Genomic DNA, 26,343 nt, shown 5'->3' on the forward strand with positions numbered 1-26,343 from the left:
TGTTTTGAGTTGCTGATTTGAATTACATTAAAAAAAATCATCAAATGAACATTGGTTGGGATTAACACATAATTTCCCAACAATTTTTGAAATGGCTCTGAGTATATTACTGCTATCTTCTATGATTTTTATTTTTTATAAAATGGTACCATCAGAATTGATGATTACAAAAGCAAAATATCAACTAAAATGAAAAATGCTAAGAAAGTTCCATGTTCTGCAGTATCAAATATTTAATCGAGATTTAATGTTTTAGAAGGAAAATCATCTTTTCCTTAAAAAAGAAGACGTTCTGAATTAAATCCCTAGAACTTACTCAAAGAGCCAGGCACAGTGGTACACATTATAAGCCTAGCTCTGTAGGCAGACAGGTGAACCACTGGGTTTACTGGCCTGGCCAGTCAGCCTAGCCCAGCTGGTGAGTTCTAAACTGGTGAGACCCTCCCTTTCTCAAAAACCAAGGTGGACAGCACTGTAGGAACAATGTCCAAGGCTGTCCTCTGGCATTCACATGCATGACAACATGTATTTATGAACACTTACTGAATAAGCATATTATTAGAATACAAGTTTGCTTTGACTGTTAATAAGCGACAAGGTTATTGGTATACCAAAGAATTCTTTTAAAATAAATTTCTTCATGATTCACTACAAGTAACTGTGTGGTTTGCACACCTAGTCTATAAACCAGGTTAAAATATCTCAGGAAAACCCCACTCCAGCTCACCCAAGGAAGCACCTGGGCAGCAACATGGATGGAGGGGACTGTGTGCTTCTTGTCAAGCTCCCGGGAGACTGATCACGCAGGTTGATGCCTCTCCCCATCCCAAGGCCTTGCACCGGTCCTCGTGTCTATGGTTTTATTGGAGATCAGGGTCTCTGTAGATGTGACAGGCCCCTGAGTAATGACCACTGTCTACTGGAAGCGGGACAGACACCGATACAGAAGACAGTTAGAGCACCCACGTGGCTTATCACTACCTAACGGATGTGGACGTGTCATGAGGATCCTAAGTGGACAGAGGCTAATGTTTTGTGAGACTACCTGCAGCCCACTTTGTCCCCAAGAAAACTGGACAAATAGTCCAAGGTGATCCAGGACCCATGAACTCAGAAGGCATCTCCCTTATGCCCACACGGAAAGCCTGGCTCTGGCTCTGTTGAAGGCCAAGGATGCTTTATTTATGGTCTCAGGACATAGGAAGGATCAAAGCCCGTGTAGGAATGTGAAGCTGCCAATCTTCTCCCCCCAGCTTTGCAAGATCAGCAAGCCAGAGCTGCAGCTCCTCCCCAGGAGGAGGAGCTTCTGTAGGCCTGAGGTTAGGCAGAGGTAAAGGCTGGCTTCTATGGCTAAAAGCATAAGATTTTAGAGTAAGTAAAATTTGCTGTTTCACAGCACAATTTGAGGTCTTAGGACATGAAGGGAATAAAAGCCAACAATAAGGCCAAGTAGTGTCAAATGGACTGCAAGGGAATTCCTGTGAAGTCAGAAGGGAAGCAGCAACATGGCAGGCCCCCGGGTGGGGAGAGCCAAGTGTGCTCACAGGAGCCAGCACTGCTCTCAGATCCAAGACAGCTGGGACTGAGGACAGGGAAGCAGTGACCGAGAAAACACTCATGAAATGACAACTGTTAGTTCAAAACCCACAGAACATGGTAGACAGTTCAGAAAAGAAGCTACCATCTGAGAGAGAATCTGAGTTCTGATGAGATTTCATCTTAAAAACAAATGTATTTTCTTGCTTTTGCTAAAAACGTACATAAGAGCCATGGTTTCTTCTTCCTTGAGCACTCTGCTGCATGGTCAATAGCGAGGAAGCCTTTCTGTCCTCACAGCAGAGCAGTGTCAGGTGGATGCACTCACCCGCAGCTGTAGGAGGCATGCAGAGGGCAGCTCCTGTCCCCGTGACCTGTAGCCCATCTCTAGAGTGCACTTGGCTCTCCCCACCCTGGGGCCCGCCATGCTGCTGTTTCCTCCCAAAGCAGTCTGCAGAGCAAATGACTGCACAGACCACACCACAAAAACCCCTGGAGCAAAAGCCCAGAGGAAGATGTGTAAGGCCAAGGGACACAGGAATACCCTGGTCTAAGGTGGTATAAGAACATGAGTCTAGAATACAGACAATACTGACCTGTGGCACAGCTTTGCTTTTAGCTCTAAGGGATAACCTGCCCCACTCCATATCAATTAGGCTGTAATTAAAACACACCTGTAGTCAGGGTATTCAATTCTCCATATTGAGCATTTGAAAAAACTAACTTCACATTATGAACTTAAACATGGTGGTGTAAAAATGACAGAAGAAACTGGTCTTAATTTATCTGAATTAATGTATTTAAAAAAAACTATGACTGAATGCAAGCTAATTAAGCCTTTCTTCTCTCGACTCCTCTCAGCTTTCTGTCTGGACAGCTCCTTCAGCAGGGTACCCTAAAAACTCCTGTGGCTCCTGTACCTCAAAATGCCAGAAGCGCCCTCTTTTTATGCCAACTTGGAACACCTGCAGATACGATCACGCACCCTGGGAGTGGCGGCTGTGTGCTCTTGTTGCCAAACACACGGGCACGTCATTTCACATGGTTACAAATCCTTCGGAATAGGAAACCGGAAGCTGGCTCACCACACCTGCGCCTACCCTGCATGGAAGGAAGCCCAGCTTCCGGGATCTGGGATGTGCTTGTGCACAGCAGCCTCTGGAGACTGGGGCCTGCAGCACGTTCTCACCTCTTTGTCCATACTCTCTAAGTCCTCCTTACAGAGAGTGTACAGCGGCATTGTCTCTGACATACTGGGCTGTCGCTTTCTTCTAGCAGGGCCAGGCTGCTCTCCATCTTGGGATTCTGGCAGCTCTTCACCAAACATTTGCTGCTGATGTGGCTGAACAGCTCTGTAAGGAATGTTACAGTCCCGCGTGAGGAAGGCAGTTCCACAGTACCTTTCCAGCTCGGTAGCAGACACCTGACTCTTGCATGGGTGAGACACACAGAGAACACTTGTAGGGAAGTCAAGGCAGCCCGTCCATGCTACCCACTTGCTATCTCTGCTTGTGTAGCAGACCCAGCATCTCCTCCTGGGACATGTCCTGAGCCTTGAGGACACCCACACTCACCTCCTTTACAGAGAAACCACCTTGTCTACAGGCCATCACCTGACTAACTGCTGGAAATCATCAGGGAGTGCCATTTACCCTTGAGTAAAGCTAAGAACCATTAAAAACCAAAAGGAAGCAGAAGTGGCGTTTACATTCTGTTCAGAGCACAGAACAGAAGCCAGACAGGAATGGGGAGCTAAGAGGTGGACCTCAGTGGGGTGGAATTAATCTGCCTACAAAGGAAGAAACATTAGATTGCGGGTGCACAGCTTCACCGAGTACTACAGTAACCAATCAGCTGCCAGGATCAAAGTCAAGACACTTCCAACCTGGACACCTAAGATGCTAACGTTACCAGCAAAACTGCAGCTCTGTTGAAAAAGTTTCTATCTGCAATGTGCATCTGCGTGTGCCAAACCTCACTGAATATATTTTATTCATGTTTAAATTGGTGTCAAAGTTTAAGGTACACCAGGCAAAGTGGCTCCCATGCACAATTCTAGGACTTAGAAGGCTGAAGCAGGAACACTGTTGTGAGTTTGAGGCCAGCCTGTGCTAGAGAGTAAAACAGTTGTTTCTAGAACAAGTCCTTCCTGAGGTGAGGAATGAAACGAGAAGCTGAGCACCACTGGCCACGGGATCCCAGGCTGGCCATTACAGACACTGCGCATAAGGTGACAAGCCCTCATTACCTCAAGGAGAAGTGTGGCACCTGACAAGACAGTGGGGCTGATAAAGGCACTCTCAGGCAGGCCGGACCACCTGGATCAGCTCCCCAGGATCCACAAGATGGAAACAAAGAACTGACGCCCACAAGTCCCCTGACCTCCACAAGGATGTGATACCATATACACACACACACACACACACACTCTCTCTCTCTCTCTCTCTCTCTCTCTCTCTCTCTCTCACACACACACACACACACACACAAAATGTAATAACAAAGAATAATGGGGCATTAATTCTAAGTCACAAAATTAAAAAGAAATTATATTAGGTTAACTGAATGTTATTTATTGAGGGCAAAAGATTTTCTACCCAGAAATCTAAAAAGTGCACTCTCTGCTTTTCCAAAAGTAAGACTCCATGTTCCTAGCTTTGGAACTCAGTGTGACCTCAGACAGACAGCTCAGCGGAAAGCAGGAAGAGGATGTGTGTAGCCAAGGCCCAGCACTGCCCTATAAGACAGATGAGGACTTGAACAGTGAGACACCAGGATTACTGGTAAATGGGCTACAGTAAAACCCTCATGCTATTTTTTGTAAATAAATTTGTAAGGGATTTGGGGATGAGGCAAGTAGACCCTCACGGGCAGCTGTCGGACTCTCTGTTGCTTGGTTACCTTAAATAGTCAGCTGAGCTATCTCTACACAACACTGGCCATCCCTGAACACTCCACAGACACTGTAGGAAAGCTACAGGGCAACCTCAGCTGCTTGCCCAGAGCTGTTCAAACCCTCTCAGATTTTGATATCATGAGACAAGCCTAAGTAAGTTCTAGATGACCCTAAAACAATTTCCCAGTAGACTCAAGGGACAACACTTCCTCTGGTGACCTACCATAGACTCTACCGACTGGTACCAAAGGGCAGTGCTTTGAGTGCTGTGAAAGCCCCTCCTCTGGCTATCACAGAGCAGACCGATGGTTCTCTTGGTGAGCTAAAGGGCGACGCTCTCCTAAGAGGCAACATTAGGCTTCTCTTTAATCTTTATTTGCTTATTGCTAGTAGAGTGGGCTAAGAGACTGCAGTCCAGCCACGCTGGAGGCAGCAGAGACTGCTGAGTGTCAGCAGGGCTGTCCAAGTGCCCAGGCTTCAGTGCCAGCTCAAGAGGGAGCTCGAGAAGGGAAGCCAGGGGCCGTGGTGGCTGGAAGACTTTCACGAGTACTGCTAGCCCTTGGAGTCCGAACCATCTCAGGCTTGGACGCTGTGATACTAGCTATAGTCAAGAGGTAGGGAATCCTCCAATGTCAACTCCTGCCAGCATCTTAAGGAATTCCAAATCTCCTAGGCTTGCAGGGAGCTGTTCTCTTGTAGAACCTTTATAAACACTTAGAGATGGAGGGCCTGGGCATTTGAGGCTTGCAGGAGAACTGTAACACCAGAGGGTGCCACCTCCTGCCACTGTTGCTCCTGTCCAGTGCTGAGTAACAAGCCCTGGAAGGAGCCTCTCCCTCCTTATGCTTTCTAACCATGTTCAGCAACAGGATCTGAAACATCTGACTGACCATGTTTACAACTGCTCAAAGTACCACCCTTTGCTCCTGCCAACACCCACAGAAAACAGGGAAAGGGCTCATGTAAGTTTTCCTTTCACTAAAAATAATACTATAGTTCTCTTTAAGGTTGTCTAAAAGTTTCAACCAAATCTGAAGTGTAAGAACAAGACCTCTCTACCAAGAGCTTAAGGTTAATCTTTAAAGGTCAGCACTGCCAAGGCCACGCCAAGTTCATAGCCACCCTGGTCTGACAGCGCCAGGAGAGTTCTATAAAGGGTGACAGGCTTGAGGTGCATGAAAAATGCAAAACCACTTTCTTTGACCTATAAGACATTACAGATCAGTCACTACACGGAAGCTCTCAGGTACCTTCTGAAACACCTGTGACCCCCTGCTCTTCCAGGGCTGTCCTGGTGCAAGGTCAGTTACTCTAAGAACTACCTACCACCAAGAGAGAAAGTCTGACAGAGCCATAAAAATGGAAAGCACTCTCATTCTACTCCTTCTCAATTTGAAGAAGTAAATAAATGAAATGAAACGTGTATTAACAATGATTAATATGCTAAATGAGTGGATAAAACAACACTGAGACAATTCCAATTCTACTATAACCAAACAAAGCAAAGACCCAGCTTGCCTAGCTTGTGCCATCCGGTGCCAGCAGGGAGGAGACGGTAGAAAGCCTAGAGTCTAACAGTGCTGTCTTTGCAGGCAGACCACTCCATGATGGGCACCAGAAGCAGCCAGGGGAGACGAGGTTCATGTCCCAGTTACTTGCCGCCCCTCCCCCACCTCAATATCAGTTGTCAGTTAAGACACAGGATGCTCCAGACCAGATTCTTAACACGATGGGAAACAGCCAAGCTTCTGTCGCATTTACTGGTGCAAGAACAGGACAACCTCTACTGGAAAGGACAACAGCAGAGGGCTGTTAATTCCAAGGTGACAGTTTATCTTACAAAGATTTTAGACCATCCATGATGAAAAAACTTTAATCATCAATTACAAATATATCCTTCACTCCAGTCTCAAAATCCACAGCAGCACACAGTGATAGATCTTGCAATTAAAGACAAAAGCAGACAAACAAAAGAACATCGTGGAAGCTGTGTGAGGAAAGATGCCTCCCTACTCCTGTAGGAGAAAGAAAGCCAACAGAGAACCTGCCTGTCAAATTCAGAGACCAGGAGGAATCCGATGCAGTCAAGGTATGGAAATGGAGCTGTTAGGGAACAGAGTCCACCACAGGTCTTTCTTAGGGAAAGGAATGGAGTCCGAAGCCCACACGGGACAGAAGCCTGCCCGAACCCTCCCCAGGAAGGACACAGGGTCTGAGGGAGACTCTCAACTGCATGACCACACACCATCTAGGCTGGCCTGAGGATGACAGTGAACTTTTGATCTTCTTGCCTCTGCTTCCCAAGTGTAAGTAACCAGATTTTAGAAGAGATCTCCAGAAGAACTGTAGGTTCTGCAAAAAAAGGTAAGACTCATGGTGTCAGGGTCAGTCAGAATCAGGGACATCCAGACACTCCAAAGTATGGCACTAGCTCTCTACAGGCTCAGTGAAGGAAGGGGAGAGGAGAGGACACTACTCACGCCATCCTGTGAAGAAAGCCACATTGGGCATGTGACAATGCACACAGTGGGAAAGAGATCATAAGATTCATGGCTACCGTGCCTGCCGACATAACACAAGCCAACAGCAACAGCTCCATTCCAAGAGTTCAACCACGTTGTTTTGTTTTAAACCAACCAACGGGGCAGGGAGACACTCTGAGTAAAGGTGCCAGCTGCCAAGCTTGCTGTCCTGAGCCCTGAGTTTGGACTTACATGGTGGGAGGAGAAAAATACGCTTGTAAGTTGTCCTCTGACCTTCCTAATCACTCTGGCATACCTCGCAAGTCCACACCTTCCCTCCAAAAAAAGTGAGTACGTAAATGTAATAAAATCCAAATAAGGTAACTACCCATGTAGAAGCAGGTTCAAGAAAAAGATTGTTTATAATACATGCAACCACTGAAAACACCCAGTCACCAGTAACGAAACTTCACATATGAGGGAGGGAGGAGGGACGGTCTCCAGTGGGACAAGGAAGATGCCACAAACTCCACAAGCTCCCCAGAGACAGTATTTCACTCAAGACTGAAGGAAAGGTGCCACTCAAGTCCTCTGGTCAGTGCAACTGACAGAGCCAGGAACCAGATCCAGAAAGATGTACTTGCTTGACTTGGAAACAAGCGCCATCAAAGTCCAGGGTCTCTGAGGAGCAAGGAGAGGTTCACAATGCAGTGACACACGCCTGTGACCCAGCAGGGGGGAAGCTGCGGCAGGAGGACTGCAGGCTTCATCCCACATGGGCTAAATAGAGACTGTCTCAAAGATCTAACCAATCCATCCTTCTCCGCATGCCCCTCTGTGGTAGGACAGGGCTGAAAAAGACCTCAGTAAACTGTCATGCAAGCATGGATGCTGGGATTGGGATCCTCAGATCCCTGTAAAAGCCTGGTGTGGCCACACATGCTCCTTTCATCCCGGTGCAGGAAGGCAAACAGGCACATCCTGTGGAATTCAGTGAGCAGCCTGTTTGCTTACTAAGTTGGTCAGCTCCGACTCTGTCTTAAACTATAAAGTTATGAGCACATAAGGCTGCCAGGGGCACACTAACCTTGGCCGGTCTGTCTCCACATGCACATGTGTGTGCACACACCCACACACCTCTTCATATCACCCTCCTCCCAGAAACAAATGACAGCAAACAGACCGCATGTAAGCCTATGTAAATGTGAGGAAGAGAGCATGCTCAGAGAAACAGTGAAATGGTGAGACACTGGAAGGTGAGGGTGTCGGTAACAACTCAACATGAAAACACAGTTCACAACAAAAACACTGCTAAGTAGAACTCCACAAAACTCATGGAGTAAAAACTTACTATTCTATCAAAGGCCAGTTAGGAGGTAAACAGACAAACTACAGTAAACTGAGAAAATGCTTGTTTCGGTGGAAAACACACAAAGACAAGTTAGCAGTAATAACCAAAAAGCTCAATTAGAGAATGGGAAAACCACAGTTATTTCACCAGAGTAACCATCTCCAATAGATGCTCCGTGCTCAGTGAACCCTTAAGAGGGCCATGTTTGGCTCTCTGGCTCTACCTTCCAGATGGACCTCTATCATCTTAAGTTCAGTCAGGCCAAGGGGTCAGCCCCTGAATTCACCTGGCCAGGGGAACCTGTATCTCACCCTGCTTCAGGCACCAAGAGTGGGATCAGATGACATCACCCACCAACTGGACACAGTCGGCTCTCAAGCCACACATTTACTGAGCCTGAGTCTCATTAAGTAGCCTGCAGATTTCCCTGACTTCACTTACTGACAAGTCTAGGGGACTCCACTGTACTTCTAGCCCCCAAGTACAAAGCAAAAGTTACAACTTCACAGCCAGGGCGACAATGCTCACCCAGGATGATGCCTGGTGCTGTTGCCAAGCACCCTGTCACAATGGGTCTGCAGAGTTCCAGGCCCAGCAAGGGCTGGCTGTCACTCTCATAGAGCTACAAGGCTGAGCTCCCAGACGTATAGCAGGCATGGGAGTCCTGGGACAGGCAAAGCAGGAGCCACACGAGTTGTAGGATGGCTGGAAGAGTGTCCCTGCCACTATGCTAGGGGTCTGGCATGGGCCGAGGATTCTCTACTGTGTTCCAAGGCCACTGTGAATGGCTGCACCTGTGGTGGGTATGAGTACAGACGAGGAAGCCACCAGTGCCAAGCATGGAGCACTGAAGCAGAGCACATGAGACTCAGCAGAGAGGAAGCAAAGTCCAACGCATAAGGGAAGAGGTCTCTAGTAAATCAAAAGGGAGTGGAAACATGGGGGTAGTCTGACCAAGGTGGGATAACAGCTCTCAGCTACATTCCTTGGGTGACACGGACAAGGAATATATTCCTCACCATGTGATGCGCCTGGCTCCCCAGACACAGTTCTCTGCACTCAGACATAGGCAGTGAGAAGGGAGGGGTGGGGCCCCACTTTTCCCTATGTAGACGGGTCAGTTCATCAGCTGTGGAATCAGGGTCATGACTCTAGTTCTCACACTGGCGACCTCGCAGCATTTCTAAGGCTCCTGTGCATTCCAGCAAGGCAGCAGAGTATGGTTTCCTGACACGGTCCCTGGCAGCCTCCAAAGTGAACTAGGCTAAGGTGACATGTTGGTGTCCATTGTCAAGTGTATACAGGGACAGAGTGATGACTGCCATCCTCTTATGTACCAAGACAGGTCGGCAACCTGGATGCACCAGATACTTGCAGGTCTAAAAGAAAACATCGCCTCCCCAGAAAGCACCGCAAGAAACTGGCTCCTGCAGCTGCATGAGGCAGCGCCCGCCACGTTTCAGATATGGCTTCCTCTGCTGCCGTATTAAAAGCTTTATTGAGCTCAGCCTGCCAGATGCAAATTATTTTCAGACAACACTTTCTTTTCACTTGTCTCGGAAATCCCTAGTCTACTGACACACACTTAAACAAAGTGGAATAATTACAGAAAGATCGTACCTAACGCTGTACTCACCTTAGGACAAGGTGCCTTTGCTTTTTATTTAAGGAAAAATAAGTGGGAGGCTGGGTTGGCTCCGCAGTGTGGAAGGCAGACTGCGCAGGTGTTACGCAGGTGCACACCAGCACATACTGACTTTGCGGCTGCTTTAAACTCTGGAGGCACTGCTGTCCAACTGCAATTTAGAAACTGAATTTCAGAGATAGCCTTCAACGCACAGCTCCTTCTATTCTAACCCTTAACAGGTCATAATGACACTGCAGAACAGCCAGCGGCAGAAACGTGAACTCCTTCACCACTGGGACTGTGTGCTCAAAGGGGAAGTCTTAGGGTGCTGCTTGTTCCTGACAGTAAAGTCAAAACCTTGCTGTCTCCATCACGTGTGAGATGGCTTCATAACAGGGTTGCTTCTTACAAAGACCCAGACCTGAACTTCAAAACCCAACCTCTGACCTCCAGAAAGCCAATCACTTAGAAGCAGGGATTTAACCTAGTACGCCCATGTGAAGGGACCTCCACAAACCCCCAGAGTCGGTTCACAGAGATTTAGAGTGTGTCCCAACTTCGTAGGTGCTGAGGCTCTTCTGACAGTGTCCACTATCCCAGAAAGGCCCAGACCTTCCCGACTCCTGCGTGAGTTCTCCATTGTTTCACCTTTTTCCCATATCTGCCTCTCTGGCTGACCAAAGCACACCCCTCCACAGCTACTACTGGCTGGCACGATGTGGAAGGACTCAACATCCAGAATAAAAAGGAAGTCTGTAGTCACCAGGCTCCTTGCTCCTCCCCTCTCTTGGTTTTGATTCTCAAATCCTGGATGCTGTGGTGACCTCAACTCCCCCCGTGTCACTCGAGATGAGAAGAATACAGCCTGTATGGCCTCCTAGAACACCACTTGGGTCCCAACACGGTCCGTTACTGTTACACGTGACGGCTTTATGACCATGTTCAGCAGGAAAGAAACAGAGTTTCAAATCTTGCATCTCACTCCACTGCCCTCAGACTACTGCTAGCTCACGCCTCCTAAAGCAAAACCTGGGTCACAGAGCCTGCATTCTCAGTAAACACTGCCAGGGATCAACCAATGCTCAACCCACCAGACCTTCCTCAGCAAAACCCAAGCACACATCGCCTCAGAATGAACAGGCGGCCCTAGAATGAAGCCTTTGTACTTAGTGATGTGTGGAGCTAGTGTTCGTCACACCCCAATACCTACAACCTGAACACTTCATCTCTCTCCACTGCTAGTCTCCTCCTGAGATCACCTAGCATCATGCATGACATGGGCCCCAGGTATCTAGCTCAGTCCCAAGACCACACTTGCCGACCTCCATGTGTGCCTTCGTCCCACACGAAGGAGGCGTAGACTTACGGCCTCACCTGGTTCTGAGCTCTTTGGTACCACGTGTTTGACTTCTGGTACGAACTTTGCTCTGTGGCTTTCCTAGAAGACTTCAGAACATTCCCACTCCACCTTCCACACTGCCCTACACCTGTGCCTCTGGCTTTCATGTGCCAGAGAAGCAGAGATGACAGAGGTGACAGAGCAGAGGCCTCGGCACTGCTGCCCATCTCTCCATTATAATGTATGTAGCATGCACATGTCCATACGAGTTATGTGCACGTCAGGCCTGAGGCTACCATCATGTGTCTTCTCAAGCACCCTCCACTTTCTATGTCTCAGGCAGGACATTTCTCTCCCTGACTCAGGCAGGCGGCCGCTCACTGGATTTCACCATCTGCCTGGCTCCACCCGCCCGGGTACCAGTGAGACTGCACATGCCCTCCACTGTGGCCCACAGCCATGTGCACTCTAGGTGCACCACCCACCCACCTCACTCGTGTCCCCACACACTCCTCCTCTCTATTTGCAAACCAAGACCTCAGAGATGAGGACAGCGTTACCATGGTAAAAAACACGTTGGCAAAAAGGTAAATGTTTACCTGAGATATTTGATGATAGTAAAATAAATCCAGTGCTCTGAACCAAACTCAAGATTTCTCATACTGTAACACTGTGACACGAGTGTGACTGTTACCTCACACCTGCTCTGACTAGGTTTCTCATACTGTGACACGAGTGTGACTGTTACCTCACACCTGCTCTGACTAGGTTTCTCATACTGTGACACTGAGCGTGACAGTTACCTCACACCTGCTCTGACTAGGTTTCTCATACTGTGACACGAGTGTGACAGTTACCTCACACCTGCTCTGACTAGGTTTCTCATACTGTGACACGAGTGTGACAGTTACCTCACACCTGCTCTGACTAGGTTTCTCATACTGTGACACGAGTGTGACAGTTACCTCACACCTGCTCTGACTAGGTTTCTCATACTGTAACACTGTGACACGAGTGTGACAGTTACCTCACACCTGCTCTGACTAGGTTTCTCATACTGTGACACTGAGTGTGACAGTTACCTCACACCTGCTCTGACTAGGTTTCTCATACTGTGACACGAGTGTGACTGTTATCTCACACCTGCTCTGACTAGGTTTCTCATACTGTGACACGAGTGTGACTGTTACCTCACACCTGCTCTGACTAGGCTCTGCATAGCAGCCAAAATTGGCTGTGGCTATGGCAGGAGGTGCCAAAACTTCTGTCCTTGTGTTCTGGGATCAGGTTACACTTGATAACAGTATAGAATTTGCCAAATAGTATTGATCACAACAGAATCTGAAAGGAGGCTCAGTCTGAATTGTGAATAATTTCCTGAAAAAAAGAGAGTGAATTTATACTGAATGTAATTTTATAGACACCGAATGAATGAATGAATGAATGAATGAATGAATGAATGTCTATCATAGGTACCTGCTGCAGAGGAAAAGAGCTAGTACTCCATACCACTGGGAACTGAGGATAGATACACACAGCCAGGGAAAGCTCTGGCAGCATGGTGTGCACCAAGGCATCTCTGGTAAGCACGCAGGCGGGCAAGCTGCACTGTCCTTTTTTACGACCCCTCCCCAGAGAAGAACCCAGCAGAGAAGGAGCAGAAGTGAGGAGGCATTTGCTGCCGTGACTAACAGTGAGCCACACAGGCAGAGGCTGCCTTCACAAACCCATTCGCTCCCCAGGACCAGCACACAGGTCACCAGGAACACAGGTCTACTCTTCTGGGCATCTGGGAAACTGCAGCATGGTTTGTCAAAGCGGCTGCTATACTGTACCACAGTTAAAAGTAGTCACAACCGTCAACTCAGTGACTTCGTAACGTGACGGTCCAGGCTAAAGCAGCAGCACGTGACACACTCCAGCACATGGTGGCTACCGGGAAGAAACCCAGCTGCAGTGATGATGACCTTTCCCTTTCACACTGCGAAGCCGCAGGTGCATTCCAAGGGGCATCGAGGAAGCAGAGCCACTTCAGACCAGTCCTGAACGAACATCCGGCTGTCCGTGCCGATCCTGCTTCCCGCTGCCTGTGTGTCACTGAGCTGGGCACAGTGTGGACACAGGACTAAGCTCTTGCTTAGCTCTAAAACACTCTGCTGAAAACATGCAAACCGCTCAGGCCTGCCAAAGAGCACTTGTAGTCGGAGCAGAACCAGCAGCTCTACAGCTCTGGGTGGCTGACCCCAGGCTGACCCCAGGCTGACCCCCAGGCCGATCCCCAGGCTGACCCCCAGGGCTGTGTTGGTGCTTGTGGAAGAGCAGAGGTTGGGCAGTGGCTGTGTCCTGACTGCAAGTTGAACATGGTATCTACCGCCCCAAATCTCTAAGCTCTGTTTAAATAAACAGGACGTGCATCGGCTCCAGAAGGGTGGTCCGAGGGTTCAAAGGAGTGGTGGACCTAGACTGCACAGTAGGGACTGATAAGGGTCTGTCACCTGTGGGGCATCACTAAACCCACCATCGGATGACTTTTGATCTACTCCAGTGTGTCTGACAAAACATCTCTTCTCAGTGAATGGAAGAGTCCAGGTGGCTAAGGCCGAGTGCCTGTGAGCAGAGACCTAGGAGGGCGGTAAGAGTGCCCTGGACCTCCTCTTCAAGGCACCCCTGGACTCTCTTGGGTACTCTATGGGCATTGAGCATCCTGTACACACGGCTCATGGAGATGTCCTATGCACTGGAAATCACCACTGTCAGGCAGGCAGCCCAGCACCAACTCAGGACTGACGAGAACCTCAGCTATCACTTGTCTATACAGTAGCCCAATAAAACCATCTTAACAGGTTCAGAAAACTAATGTTCAACACTTTAGACACCCATTTTCTCAGCAAAGGAGGCTTCCATGTGCTCTAACATACCTGAAGGAGGAGGGCTCTCCATGGATAAGTGGGGCACTGGAAAGAGCTGGTGCAGGACCCTGGGTGCCCATCCGGATGAGCTTGCCTGTGTTAGAGTCATAGATCCGAACCTCAGGACCAGGATGGGCCTTGGAATGGATGGGTGTTGGGTGGAACAAGGCTGTGGGAAGCATACTGTGTCTGTCTGGAAAGACTGCAGGGCTGTTATCCCTGTGGGATGAGATGGGACATGAATTATTAGTTATTAGTAACACATGGCCCAGGGACACAGGATCAAAGGGAGGCACAGCAATGTGAATGGCATGGATTGAGGAATGGGCACAATGAATTAGGGACAATAGACACCACAAGCTAGGCACCGAATGAGATGCTCTTTCAAATCCTTCACTGATGTTTCCGACGAAGATTGGCAACTCTGAGTTGTAGAACACAGTGACGTGTAAAAATAGCATCATACTTAACCACCGCACCACCAGTGGGCCCTGCCTAGAGGAGCCCTCTGCCTTGGCAGGGCAACCTTTGTACTTTGTGGCTCTCTGTGATCTCTACTTGAACTGAAGATGGCCACAGCTCCCCTCAGAAACTAGCGTTTGTACTGACTGCCACTTGTCCCCAACGACCAAGTTTCTCACAAATACACAAAAGATGAGAGACTCCATTTTCCAATATGCCTCCCTTTGAGTAATCTTGTATTCCGGTGCCATGGCCTCTATCCCATACCGTTTCTTTGGTTCTGAGATCTAAACCAGCCTTTCTATGTGTGTGATGTTATCAACCCTGAAGAAACACATGCAAGCTAGAACTTACTACTGAGTACCGCCACTGAGTCTTATTATGAGAAAGTCCAGTTCTAACGCTTCTCTGGCTGTTAACAGTCACTCGTCTCGGACACAGAGGAACTGCAGCATCACTCTGCAAAGGCCAAGACCAGGGTGGACAGAGCTGACCCCCTCTCAGGCTCTGCAGCCTTGGGAGACGGGTAGCATTTGTAATGGTTAATACAAGGCTCTGGCCGTGCCTGTGAGGATTATTCTGATTAAATTTATTAAAGGAAGATATCCTAGAAGTAGGTGGGGGTACCATTCTCTGGGCCTGGGGAGGATGGGGGTGTCCTGACACTACCCAAAGAAGAGCTGAGCATCAGTATTAATCATTCCCTCTTCCTAAATCCTGCTACAATGTGACTAGCTACCTCAAGCTCCTGTCACCACAACTTTCTACCAGGATAGAAAATAAACCCCTTCCTCCTTTCAATTGTTGTCAGGGCATTGTGTCACAGCACCAGGACAAGTAGCTGACACGTGACGGGTCTTGGACGAACGCCTCAGCAATAAGGCTCTCAGCACTGTACCCAGCCGGAACTCAAGCTGTCCTGCTGGCAGCACCGCTCGACACAAGAACAACTGAGGTTACAGAAGCTCCTGGCCCAGCTCGGGAAGATCACAGGGGACGGGGGTGGGGCTCAGGGAGGGGAGAGTGCATTAGATGTCTAGTTGTGGCTGGGTACTTCAGGGAACTGGAAGGAGAGAGGCAGTGTGGGACAGGATAGATGGGAGGGACCTACCTATGTGTCCGGGTATCCTCATCCATGAGCGGGAAGAGCTGCTCCTCTACCTTGTCCCAGCGCTCCAGGCAGCTCCACAGCCATTCAGGGCTGACCACATGCAGGTGTTTGCACTCCTGTGCCTGGCGCACCTTCTCTGTGCCTGCAGAGACAACATGTCAGCCTGCAACCATGAAGTACCAGAGCGGGGTCTTCTGTTCCTCTTAGGAAGGAGCCCACATCAGGCTTACAGACAAGCATCCTCCTCACCACTGGGGCAGAACTTCTTGTCAACAAGGTTTCTGTTCACCTACTTCCTAATCCTTGAGCCTTCCCTGCAAACAGCCTGAGGTCTGCCTTCCACCTGCCGATCAAGCCGGGTTCTGGTACCAGCCACGGCAAGAGATCCCTCAGGAGTCCTGCTGACTCTCCCTGCATGGAGGCACACCATCTAACTTCTGAACTCGGGGCTTCCTTAACCAGCTTGGCACCTGTCTGGTCTTGTTCCCTGCCTCACACTCTTCTCTTCTTGTCCTTCTGGGTCCTAAGGGCCCCTGGAAGGCTACTGACTCTCCACTGAGTGGCTCCTCACCCATCTTTCAGCTGATCCTGCCCTGTCCCAGTGTCTTATAGCCATTTTATACGCCATGCTGTAGGATGGCCAACCGAGTCCCAGCCCAGCCGAGTTTTCAAGGAAGTCACTCTCTTCAAAGGAAAAGGTAAAATGAGAACACGTCTCACATCTCAGAGCATCCCTAAGGCTGCAGTGTCCACAGAGAAAAAGCTTCAAAACCAGGCAAAATAGACATGGACACTAGTTACTACAACAGTCTCTCTATGACAGAGACTGTAACACCTGTATGACAAGCACTTCGCCTACTGATTCATTTCCCTAGTAAGGCAGCCTGTTTTTAAACCATCGTGCGTATAAAGACGCACGTGCACGGCACTGTGGCCTGGCCTGGAAAGAGGGACGGAGCTGAAGCACTCCTAGCTGCATTTCCCTACCCACAGGAGCAGGGATGGTGGCACATACCGGCCCGCGCTGCAATGAGGTGAGTGGCCCTGTCTGGAGCGTCAGGGCTCAGCACTAGCTGGGTGAGGACCTTGGCTCCCAGAGCTGTGGCATGATAGTGCTCACGAGTCTTCTCCACAGGAAAGTTTGTTGGGTGCAGCCCACTGAAAATGACGGCCACATCTGCTAGCACCTTGCTCTTGAGCTCTGGCACAATTTTCCGTATATCTGGAGCTTCCTCAAGCTCCTTGTTGAGGTATCTGTCATATTTTGTGTAATAGTCAGTGTGTACTCGCACTAGGATCTCCTCGAGGTGTATCAAGTGGTCATCGTCATCTGTGTCCTCTTCCTCTTCCTCCCCAACACTCTGGTCTAGGGACTCGCCTGCAGTGACACCTGACTGTTCACTGTTCTGTGACTCTGTCTCAGCCTCCTTCCGGTCCACACTGCCGTTGCCCAGGCCACAGAGGCTGTCTCGCTCACCCTCCTCCTGAGTATCTGGGTCGGACACTTTGTCATGTGGGTGGAGAGGCCCAGACTCTCCCGAGGGGCTTGCTGCAGACCTCCCCCCACTCGTGTCATGGGGCCCACTGTGCTGTGGAACTTTTGTTCTATCCTGGGTGGCTGGAGACTTCTTTCTGCGTCTCCTCTCCTCATTCTCCCCATCGGAAGCAGAGGAGAAGGACTTCTGGCCTTCTGACCTGCTGCTCTCACTGCTCTCACTGTCACTGGACAGGTCGAAGTCCAAACCTTGGGTGGCATCTCCCTGAGTAGGGTGCGCTCCTGGTGCTGTCCGACTGTCCCACTCACAAGACACAGGGAGCTCTGGAGCTTCTGTCAGCTCTCGGCCACCAGAGCTGCTGGCAGGAGAGGCACGGGTGAGGGACCAGGTTTCCTTCTCATCTGTTTTACTGGAAAAAACTCCTGGCACAGCCTCACCACCATTGAGCTCCCGGGAGGCCTTCCCAAGGCCATTGCTCTGTTCCACCCCAGGAGGTTTGCCTTCCTCAGGGTCCTTGACTGGCAGAGCTTGTTCCAAGATGTCCGCTCCTTTGGAAGAATGATTTACTAAATATACATACAAAAGGAAAAGTTACGGTTATTTAATGGTAAATAACTTTTGAACCTAAACCTCACCCTTCTCCAGGACAGTCTGAACTGTCTGTCCTCTCTGGCTCAGGCCTAGGGAAATTTCTGATCTAAGAGCTGACAATAACCAGCTCATGTCTGTGGCCATGAACAGACCTTCTGCCTTTGCAGCCTATATGGGCGGGTGATCCGAGGCAATGTCCTCATCTATGAAAAGTTTACCCTCGTTGTCTACTTCAGTGCCTACAGAAGCAATATATGCCTCTAAACATTCTATTTCAGTTCACCATAAAAACTTAAAACCAAAACTTGCAAACTGAACTTGGTGGTGCACACCTGTACCCCCATAGTTGGGAGGCTGAAGGAAGGGCCTGTGCTACATAGACAGACTACGTCTTAAAAGCTCCATAGAGAGAAATGTAATTTCCTTCAGACAACCTCTGGCTCCTGTGTGCCTCAGACTCGATTCCCTGCAGTTTTCACGCAGGCAACATAGACTGAGTCCCGGCTGTTTTCTAAGAATCTGCTGGTTCTTACAGGGGAACCACTGCACCCCACCTGTATCTCACACACACCTTCCTCCCTCCCTCCATGGGTGTACAATCCAAACTCCCGGGATGGAATGCGGTGGCATCACACTCAGACCAGTGTGGCGTCTCCCACCACTCCCCCCCCTTCCCCTCCAGCACCAGGGACTGATTGTGGTAGACACAGATACAGCACCAGCCCCGATATGATTTTTAAATATCCTACTTCTCATTACGGAAACCCAACTGCTTCAGGAAAGTTGAAATACAAATAAGAAGCAAAACAGAATGAAGTGAATATTCCATTACAGAGATTAAAAATAAAAGATAGACATTTACCAAAATGCTATTTTCACCCACCTTTTTTCCTTGTCTGAGATTCCCGGGCCCCAGGGGGTGCGTTCACATCACCTGTGCCTGGGAAATAGACATACTTCTTCACAGTTATAAGGTTAGGGGCGAACTTCCACACATCCTCTCGGTCATCAATGATGCAAACCATTGAATCTCCACAGGGAAAGAGATTTCTATGAGCAAACACATACAGTTTACACAGAAAGTGGTTTGCCAGTTACAATAATCTTTTATTCTGCTAAAAAGAACAATCGAGGACTTTCAGCTATCTATGAAGAGCAGAGAGCAGAGTCCGTAAAAGGAAGCACGCTATAACAGGGGGCTTTCATATGTTTGTAATTTATTGTTTTCCAGAGAAAGTAAAATTAAAATATTTTTCTCCATTGCTTGATTCTCCTTAACAAAACTTTAAAAAATGGGTAAATATTTCAGTCACAGGTCAGAACACAGCCCTGAAAACTCAGTTTTTATAAACAATTGGGTCAGACCACATTAATAAACATAATAACAAACAGCGCAAAGGCCAAGTGCTCACCGGGCACCCTTACAGTGGACCTCGGCTGACCCTGAGCACAGCACAGGGACGTCTATTCCTGCGCAGTGCTTCCAGTAGACTCTATCACCCAGCCCTCAGACAGCTTTGCACTGAGGAAGCACCAATGCTACCTCCTGCCTTGCTTTGCCCCCAGTTTGCTCCCTCTATACTATCTAGCAATAGTATTCTTCTAGTTAATAATAACGTGCACAATTTTCAAATCTCCATGGATCTCTTAATCTAAAAATGAAACTTCAAAGGAAGATGTCTGTACATCCACACCCCGTTCACTGCTATACAGAACTGCTATGGTCCAGGTCTTAAGAGAAACACACTATAGAAACAAATGCCACTTGACACATGAGAACGGTGGACACAGCTCTCTACTGGTAGGAATGGGACACATCTTGTGCAAAATGACAAATTTCAGACATAGGGCTGCTTCCCAAGCAGGACTGAGGAAGAGCAAGCCCGGTCACAGAGCTTAGAGAAAGACAGAAAACAGACAGATGACAAAAAAGGAAGATGGGAAACAGCAAAGATAAAGCAAGTTTGGCTGTTTATTGGGTGTTATTCACTAGAGGAATGTACACCAGGCAAATTCCTAGGAAACTGTAACTCTGAGAGGCTGGCACTGGTGTCCTCATCTTTCAACCCAGAAAGTTGTGTGGAACGAAAACGGGACCTTCTGGCAGCTGCTGTGCTCACAATGCTGTGTGCATCCTACAGGCCCCGCACCTTCTCTGGCCTGCGCCTTCCTTCTCTAGGCTACTTTGCCTTCTCAGCCCTAAACCTTCACCTGTGTGGTCAGTGCTTCACCTCTGCAGCAGTGAGCTCTACCCTGAGGCCTAATCTCTGAGGCCAGCTGGTAAAGGGCGACATGGAAGGCAATGGCTGAGGTGGAGAGAAGCTAACACCCAGCATGTGTGGGGAAGACGACCATCGCGCCTCTTCTGAACCACACAAAGGTAGTTTCAGATCAATATGGCCTGGAATAGGGAACAGGACAGGAGGACACAGAAAGGGTTGGGTTCTCTCGGGGCCTGTGGTGCTCTGAATGAGAATGGACCCCATAGGCTCACATTTCCATATGCTCCCTACAATGACAGACTCACACTCTGAAACTGTGAGCAAGCCCCTAATTAAATTCTTTCTTTTATAAGTTGTTTCCGTCATGGTGTCTTATTACAGCGACAGGACATTAGCAGAGGCAGGGCCCAAGCATCCAGAGCAGGAACAGGACCCACGTGGGAGGAATGCAATGCAGGGTCTAATCTAGAAACGACCTGTCTGAGTACTCTACGGGTTATGCTGAAAGTTGGAGGTTACATTCGTAGAAAATGTTAATCACAGAACTATTACGCTACTTCTCAAAATTCCATTTTTAAAGAGGAAAGTGAGTAGTAAGTTGTCTCCATGGAAATTCAGCCAAGTACTTACCTAAGGTTTCCTGTTTTAGAAAACGGGTCAATACATTCATCTCTAGATAATATTCGATGAGAAAAAAGCTTCTTCTCAGGGTCCAAAAAGCCTGTAGAAAGATGGGACAGAGGTCATGCTGTGCACACAGCACCCCACACCATGCCTTGTGCAGTTTGGGTCTGTTCTTCTTGACCCACGGATCTAGAAGTTTCAGTCCATGGTTATCTGACCCTCTGTTTGAGGCCTTTAACAACATAGTACATCAAAGCTGGTACACGAACTTTGGGGAAACTGCCCACTCCACAGCAATGAGGATTTAAACAGGAGGGGCATAGCCCCAGTATTCCCTTTAATGACACTGCCCTAACTTCCTCCCACTAGACCCTACTTCCTAAAGGCTGAACTAATTCCTACTCCCAGTAGTGTCCACAGTCACTGTGCTGTGTCCCGTGAAGCAGCACACGTAGGACTTAGTTCTTTGGGTGTGACTAGCACTGATACCTTGTCCACAGCTGTCCCCAGGCCTGCCTGGGAGAATTTATACTCATGTTCTTGAAGGTACGTCTGGAGCTCTAGTGGATACTGCGTCCCACTCTGTCCAACACTCTCTGGATGAACTAGATACTAGACGTTTCCACAAAGCCACAGCTAGAAACGGAGTAGGTGCCTAAGGCCTTGAGTGCTTGACTCGCCCAGGAAGACACAGCAGCAGGACTTGCTTTTGGCAGCCCCACAAAGCCAGGGCTGTTAGCAGACTCTTGTGGCGTGGCCCTGCCGATGACATCATCAGCACAGATACTATGAAAGCAGCAGGCAACAACATGCTCTCTCATGCTTCAGGTCTGAAAGCAGACTGGCACCCTTCCCTTTCCTCTTACTTTACCCTTCTCACTGGGGCCTCTCTGACAAGAACTGAGTGTCAAAAGGACTAATGATGGTCTGACCTACAACAAACTCAGGGATGTGGCCTCTTACTCAGTACTGACGCAGTCTCCAAGCCTCCTTCATGCTGGACCTTGTTGTGTTCATGAGGTCACATCAACAGAACAGTTTCTACAAGGAAGAGTGAGTGACTCTAGAGCAGTGGTTCTCACCCTTCCTAATGCTGTGACCTTTAATGCTATGCTTCATGCTGTGGTGGCTCTGGACCATAAAACTATTCTTGTGGCTACTGTAATTTTGCTACTGTTATAAATCATAATGTAAGCATCTGATATTTATAATATCTGATATGCAACCTCTGTAAAGGGCTCTTCAGCCCACAGGTTGAGACCTCCTGCTTTAGGATGTGTCCAGCGACTGTCTCAAATACCTATGGTCAAGATGATCTGAAAGACCCAAATAGGACATACTGGCATTGCCACTAGATGGACAGGATGTTCGTCCAGAATCCAAATCAAGACGTCTATTCATGCTTAATCTCAGTGGGTGTTTATCTTGTGATGAAAGAGGAGAATGGGCACAACTGTTCAAAAGGAAATCACTACGCTGTAGTTTTGTGACACAGAACTATTAATGACTACGATGATATACAAATCCTATATGATAAGAACTCTGCATGGATGTGCACGGACACAGACAAGCTATGCAGACTATGCAAACACACACACTCAGCATGAGGAGAGGGAACATGTGCATGTGACAAGAGGAGGGAGTACACATGCACGTGACAGCGCAGAGTCTTTTCTAATTTTTAATGTTTCTGATACCTTTAACGGAAAGTATCAAAGTACTCATTTAACTGGGATGTTTTCTTCATTAGACTCTGCTGGTGCCTCTCCCAGTCACCTGTCTAAAGCTTGCCCCATTATCACTATTAGCCTGCGTCACTAATCAGCACCCAGAGAGGCGAGGTTTCAATGGGAAAGCCACAGCCTGGGTGTGGATCTGCCGTTTAATAGGGAGGCCTCGGCTGTTGGAGCTGGTAATTTACAACCCACAGGGAGCTACTCATCACCGCTCTGCAGGCTGTAAGCCCAAGATGAAGGCATCAGCAGCTTCCCTGACAGGTGGTGGCTGTTCTGCTGATGGTACCTCCCAAGGTCACCTCCTAATAATCACCTTGCTGATTAAAGGTTAGAATATTAAGTCAGTGCACAGGGCTCTTCTTTATTGGTCTGAGATGCCTTACCTTCCCATTATACAATTACACACCTTCAAATCCTTCGTCCCACCCAGATACACACGAGTGACAAACCTAAACCCTGAAACTCAGACAAAGGGAGTCAGCTTTAACACATGGCCTGGATGTTCATGACAAACACCGTCAGCGTAGGCTGACAAATTATAAAAAGTACACATTCTGGTGGGAGCCATTGACAGTGGGGAGGCAGGGAGCACTGTGTGGGGTGTGCACAGCAGGCCAGAGTATAAGGAGGGAAGAGTGTATACGGGAAACCTCTGTAATTCTGCTGTGAGCCTAAAGCTGTCCTAAAAAACACTGTTTTAAAAACATAGGCTGCAGAGATTCTAAACTACCAACTGCACCAGATTTCTTCCTCTATCACCTTTGGCATTGCTTCTTTTGTTGTTTTCTGGTTTTGGTATTTTTTTGAAACAGGTTATTTGATCTCACTGATTCAGAAATTGGCTGGCCATTTTGATTTTTAGTGGGTACTAGGGATCTGGGGATCTGAACTCTGGTCCTCACGCTTGCACAGGAGGGGCTGTGCTCATCGACCTTTGAATTTTAAACTGCTCAGATGACCAAGTTCTGCACCTGCTATTTAGGTGCCGCAGCCTGCTGGGCTGCAATGTGTCCCCCTTATTCAGGCAGTGACTGGAACATACTCAGAGGTAATTTCCCAACTGGCTGCAGCCAGCACTAATTCCCCAGTCAGTGCTGCCACCAGGTGGCCACTGCACACAAAGCACATGGAAGGGATTGCCAGTGCAGCAGTTCATGTCCACCCAAGACAAGCACGAGTCACTAGGTCTTAAGGACTCACTGTGGCTGTTAAAGTGTTTGGCACAAACACACGCGGACCACAGAGCACCAAGGCCATCTTTAGTCAGCTAAAGAAGCCACCTTTGAAAACACCCACATAAGTTTTCTTTCCATCTATCTATGGTCCCAGACACTGTTCCCTCTGCAGCTGCCGGTCCTAAGCCCGGGTTCCATTCTGCACCACCCCTCAGACTGTGCCAGACTGACCCGCGATGGTGTGGGCATACAGACGGCTGCCGAAAGTGAAAACATGCAGCTCATACAGCTTGGCGATTTTCTCCAGGAAGTCCTTGCAGTGAGGCCTCAGGCGGGTGTGCAGCATGGGCTCCCCTCGGCCCAGCTGGAAGTGGAAGATGCCCTGTGGACAAGAGTCGAGGGTGAGGAGAGGATGAGGGACAAGTGCCCAGCCAGCACCTGAGCTGTGGGCCCAGCAAGGGATGGCAGACGCAGTCAGATGTGGAACCACAGGACACATGAGCTCCACATAGTGCATGAGTGAAGCACGGGAGGGTCCATGATGATGGATGCACTCCACTAACTACCGTGACTATGCCAACCAGCCTCGTAAGAAGAGGCTGCAGTAGCTACCTCTCATAAGTACAACTGTCCATGACGCCACTTCCTATAAACTGCCCGGTAACCACCAGTCACTATAACCTGTCACTACTCAGGACCAACCACCTCAATAACTGTCTGTGATAACCACAACCAAGATAACCCAATAATGGCTGTAGTGACTGTCCAGTCATTTAACACCTCAGGACAGTGGGTGGTGTCTTGGGATCAGTGCTGTTATCTTGGTGACATCACTGTTCTGAGCATCCCCATGGTGACTGCTGGGCTTCTAATGAGGGTAACAATCACTAATGGTGAGGCAGCTTCATTCAGTACATGTGAGTGCAGAAACAGTGCTCTAGGTCACCTTGCAGGCTGGTGACACCGGTTTTACTCCCATTAATTTTCAGCTAGAGATGCTTGTTTCTCATAGGAAACTCAGCTGTCATCCTTCTATTTCCCATTATTTTCCCTGCAAAATATACTGATTTCTTTAACAATTAAAAAGATTAATGACTTAGGCCAGATGTTGATTAGCTCTAAAAACAAAACACCCAAAACCCAAAAAACCAACCAACCAACCAAACCAGCAGGATGCTGAACCTGAGCCATCCGAGTTAGAACAGGAAACTCTAGGGTTGGCTTTCCTCTTCTCAACAGTGGAGTCCAACAGCCGCCATGTCCACTTCCACAATGGTACAGGCATGGATGGTGCTCAGAGCAAGAACTAAATACCCTTCCCTAAGTGTCCAGACACCAGGAACTCAACCCAGAGGCTGAGCCCCAAGGCCTGCAATTATGTTTCATGGCGGCCCAAGCCCAGGCCAAATCCTCAGACATTGACTAGAGGCTTCCTAGCAGCACCGATATTAGTAGAGGAAGGGTCCTACTTAAATCATCCCACACCAGTGCTTCTCAGCCTTCCTAACGCTAACGCTGTGACCCTTTAACACAGTCCCTCATGGTGTGCTGACCCGACCATAAGTTATTCTTCTTGCTACTCATCAGTTTGCTACTGTCACGAGTCATGATGTAAGTCTGTGTTTCCTATCGTCTGGGGGGCCCCTGTGAGGAGGTTGAGAACCACTCACTGCCCTATACTGATGGGGAGACACTAGCTCCCTGGATCCTTTACAAGTGACAACTGTTCCCAACTATCTCACTGAACTAATTTAAAATGCGCAACTCCAACAGAAACAACTTAGGCTCACACACCGAGTGCAGAACCTCTTCCATCTATGTGCCCTCCAAGGTGCTGTCTCTGGGCAGGCTGTGACTGAAATAATAGAATGTTTGGAAGAGCTGACCCCAAATGGAGTGGACGGCTCTGTTGGACCCCACGACACAGAGACACCTAACATAAGTGTATCAGCTGTGCCGTCCGTGCATGGAGTTCGAGCTCTAGCCATGTTAGGGTGCTCTTCACAAGTCTACCAGCACAGGTCGTCACCCATATCACCATCACAGCCACAGTGGCTCACTCAAAGCAAAGGCATTTGGCTCTGTGGTAAACCCTACCCTAGGCTGTGATCAGCTTCTAGCATCTTCCTGTCCCTAGACCTGGGCACAGCAGGACACATGAGACCTGTAGTGGTACCCAAAGTCTAAAATAGTCTGTGGGTAATTTGCTCAACAGCTAGCATTTAAAAACATGGCAACGTGACACCATCCAGGTCTTCCTTGTTAGTGGTCTCTGTCACCACAGGGTTTAGGCCACCATCCTCTAATAGGCACTGAACGCTTTCTGCTCCTGACTCCCAGGGTGTGGTTCGTCTCCCATTCAGGCTTAACTTGCATGGGACTCTACACTTGGCCACGTCTATGTCACCCTGGAGACTTCAAGTCCTTCATGGTGACTCCCAGGTTCCCTTTAACACAGACCCAGATATCTTCTTGTTCCAGACATCTACAAGGCACCACCTCTTCCCAGGACCATGTTCCCAGCAGCGTTCCTTGTGCTCCCGGCTGCTGTCTTTACGGGCCTCTGAACTCTTCTATCTAGTGTGACCCTCACACAAAAGCTCAATGCCAACAGTAAGAGAGCAGGTCTACCACCTGGACCAGCACAAACAGCTATGTGCGATCATGCCCACAGCAGCTGACTGACCTGTTCCCCACACCTAGGTGGTCACAGGAACCCACTTACCACACGACCGTGTACTTTGGAATGGAGTCATGGGGTCTAACACTGCTGTGAGAGCTACCAAGGGACAAGCTGGAGTCACTC

At 48.7% G+C, this 26,343-nt stretch overlaps 1 protein-coding gene and 1 long non-coding RNA gene across 3 annotated transcripts in view; one reads left to right on the forward strand and one right to left on the reverse strand.

The window, feature by feature from the left end:
* Nucleotides 1-26,343, reverse strand: part of Ctdp1 (CTD phosphatase subunit 1) — a 61,084-nt gene that overhangs the window by 23,610 nt on the left and 11,131 nt on the right. Inside the window, exons 5-11 of one of the 2 annotated variants that reach the window (NM_001414395.1) lie at nucleotides 23,769-23,919; nucleotides 20,633-20,723; nucleotides 18,664-18,830; nucleotides 16,709-17,755; nucleotides 15,694-15,835; nucleotides 14,130-14,339; nucleotides 2,726-2,888 (exon numbers count right to left, since the gene is read on the reverse strand). In NM_001414395.1, the coding sequence (NP_001401324.1) occupies nucleotides 2,726-2,888; nucleotides 14,130-14,339; nucleotides 15,694-15,835; nucleotides 16,709-17,755; nucleotides 18,664-18,830; nucleotides 20,633-20,723; nucleotides 23,769-23,919 (1,971 nt within the window). The remainder of the gene's footprint in view (nucleotides 1-2,725; nucleotides 2,889-14,129; nucleotides 14,340-15,693; nucleotides 15,836-16,708; nucleotides 17,756-18,663; nucleotides 18,831-20,632; nucleotides 20,724-23,768; nucleotides 23,920-26,343) is intronic. The other variant, XM_087592287.1, reaches the window with a different exon arrangement.
* On the forward strand, nucleotides 8,837-9,752 carry LOC134482963 (uncharacterized). Its single transcript, XR_015643094.1, has 2 exons — nucleotides 8,837-9,044; nucleotides 9,591-9,752. It is a non-coding gene; the product is annotated as an uncharacterized LOC134482963 (long non-coding RNA).

The sequence above is a fragment of the Rattus norvegicus genome, chromosome 18 (genome assembly GCF_021556685.1).
Source record: "Rattus norvegicus strain SHRSP/BbbUtx chromosome 18, alternate assembly SHRSP_T2T, whole genome shotgun sequence".
Classification (NCBI taxonomy): Eukaryota; Metazoa; Chordata; class Mammalia; order Rodentia; family Muridae; genus Rattus; species Rattus norvegicus.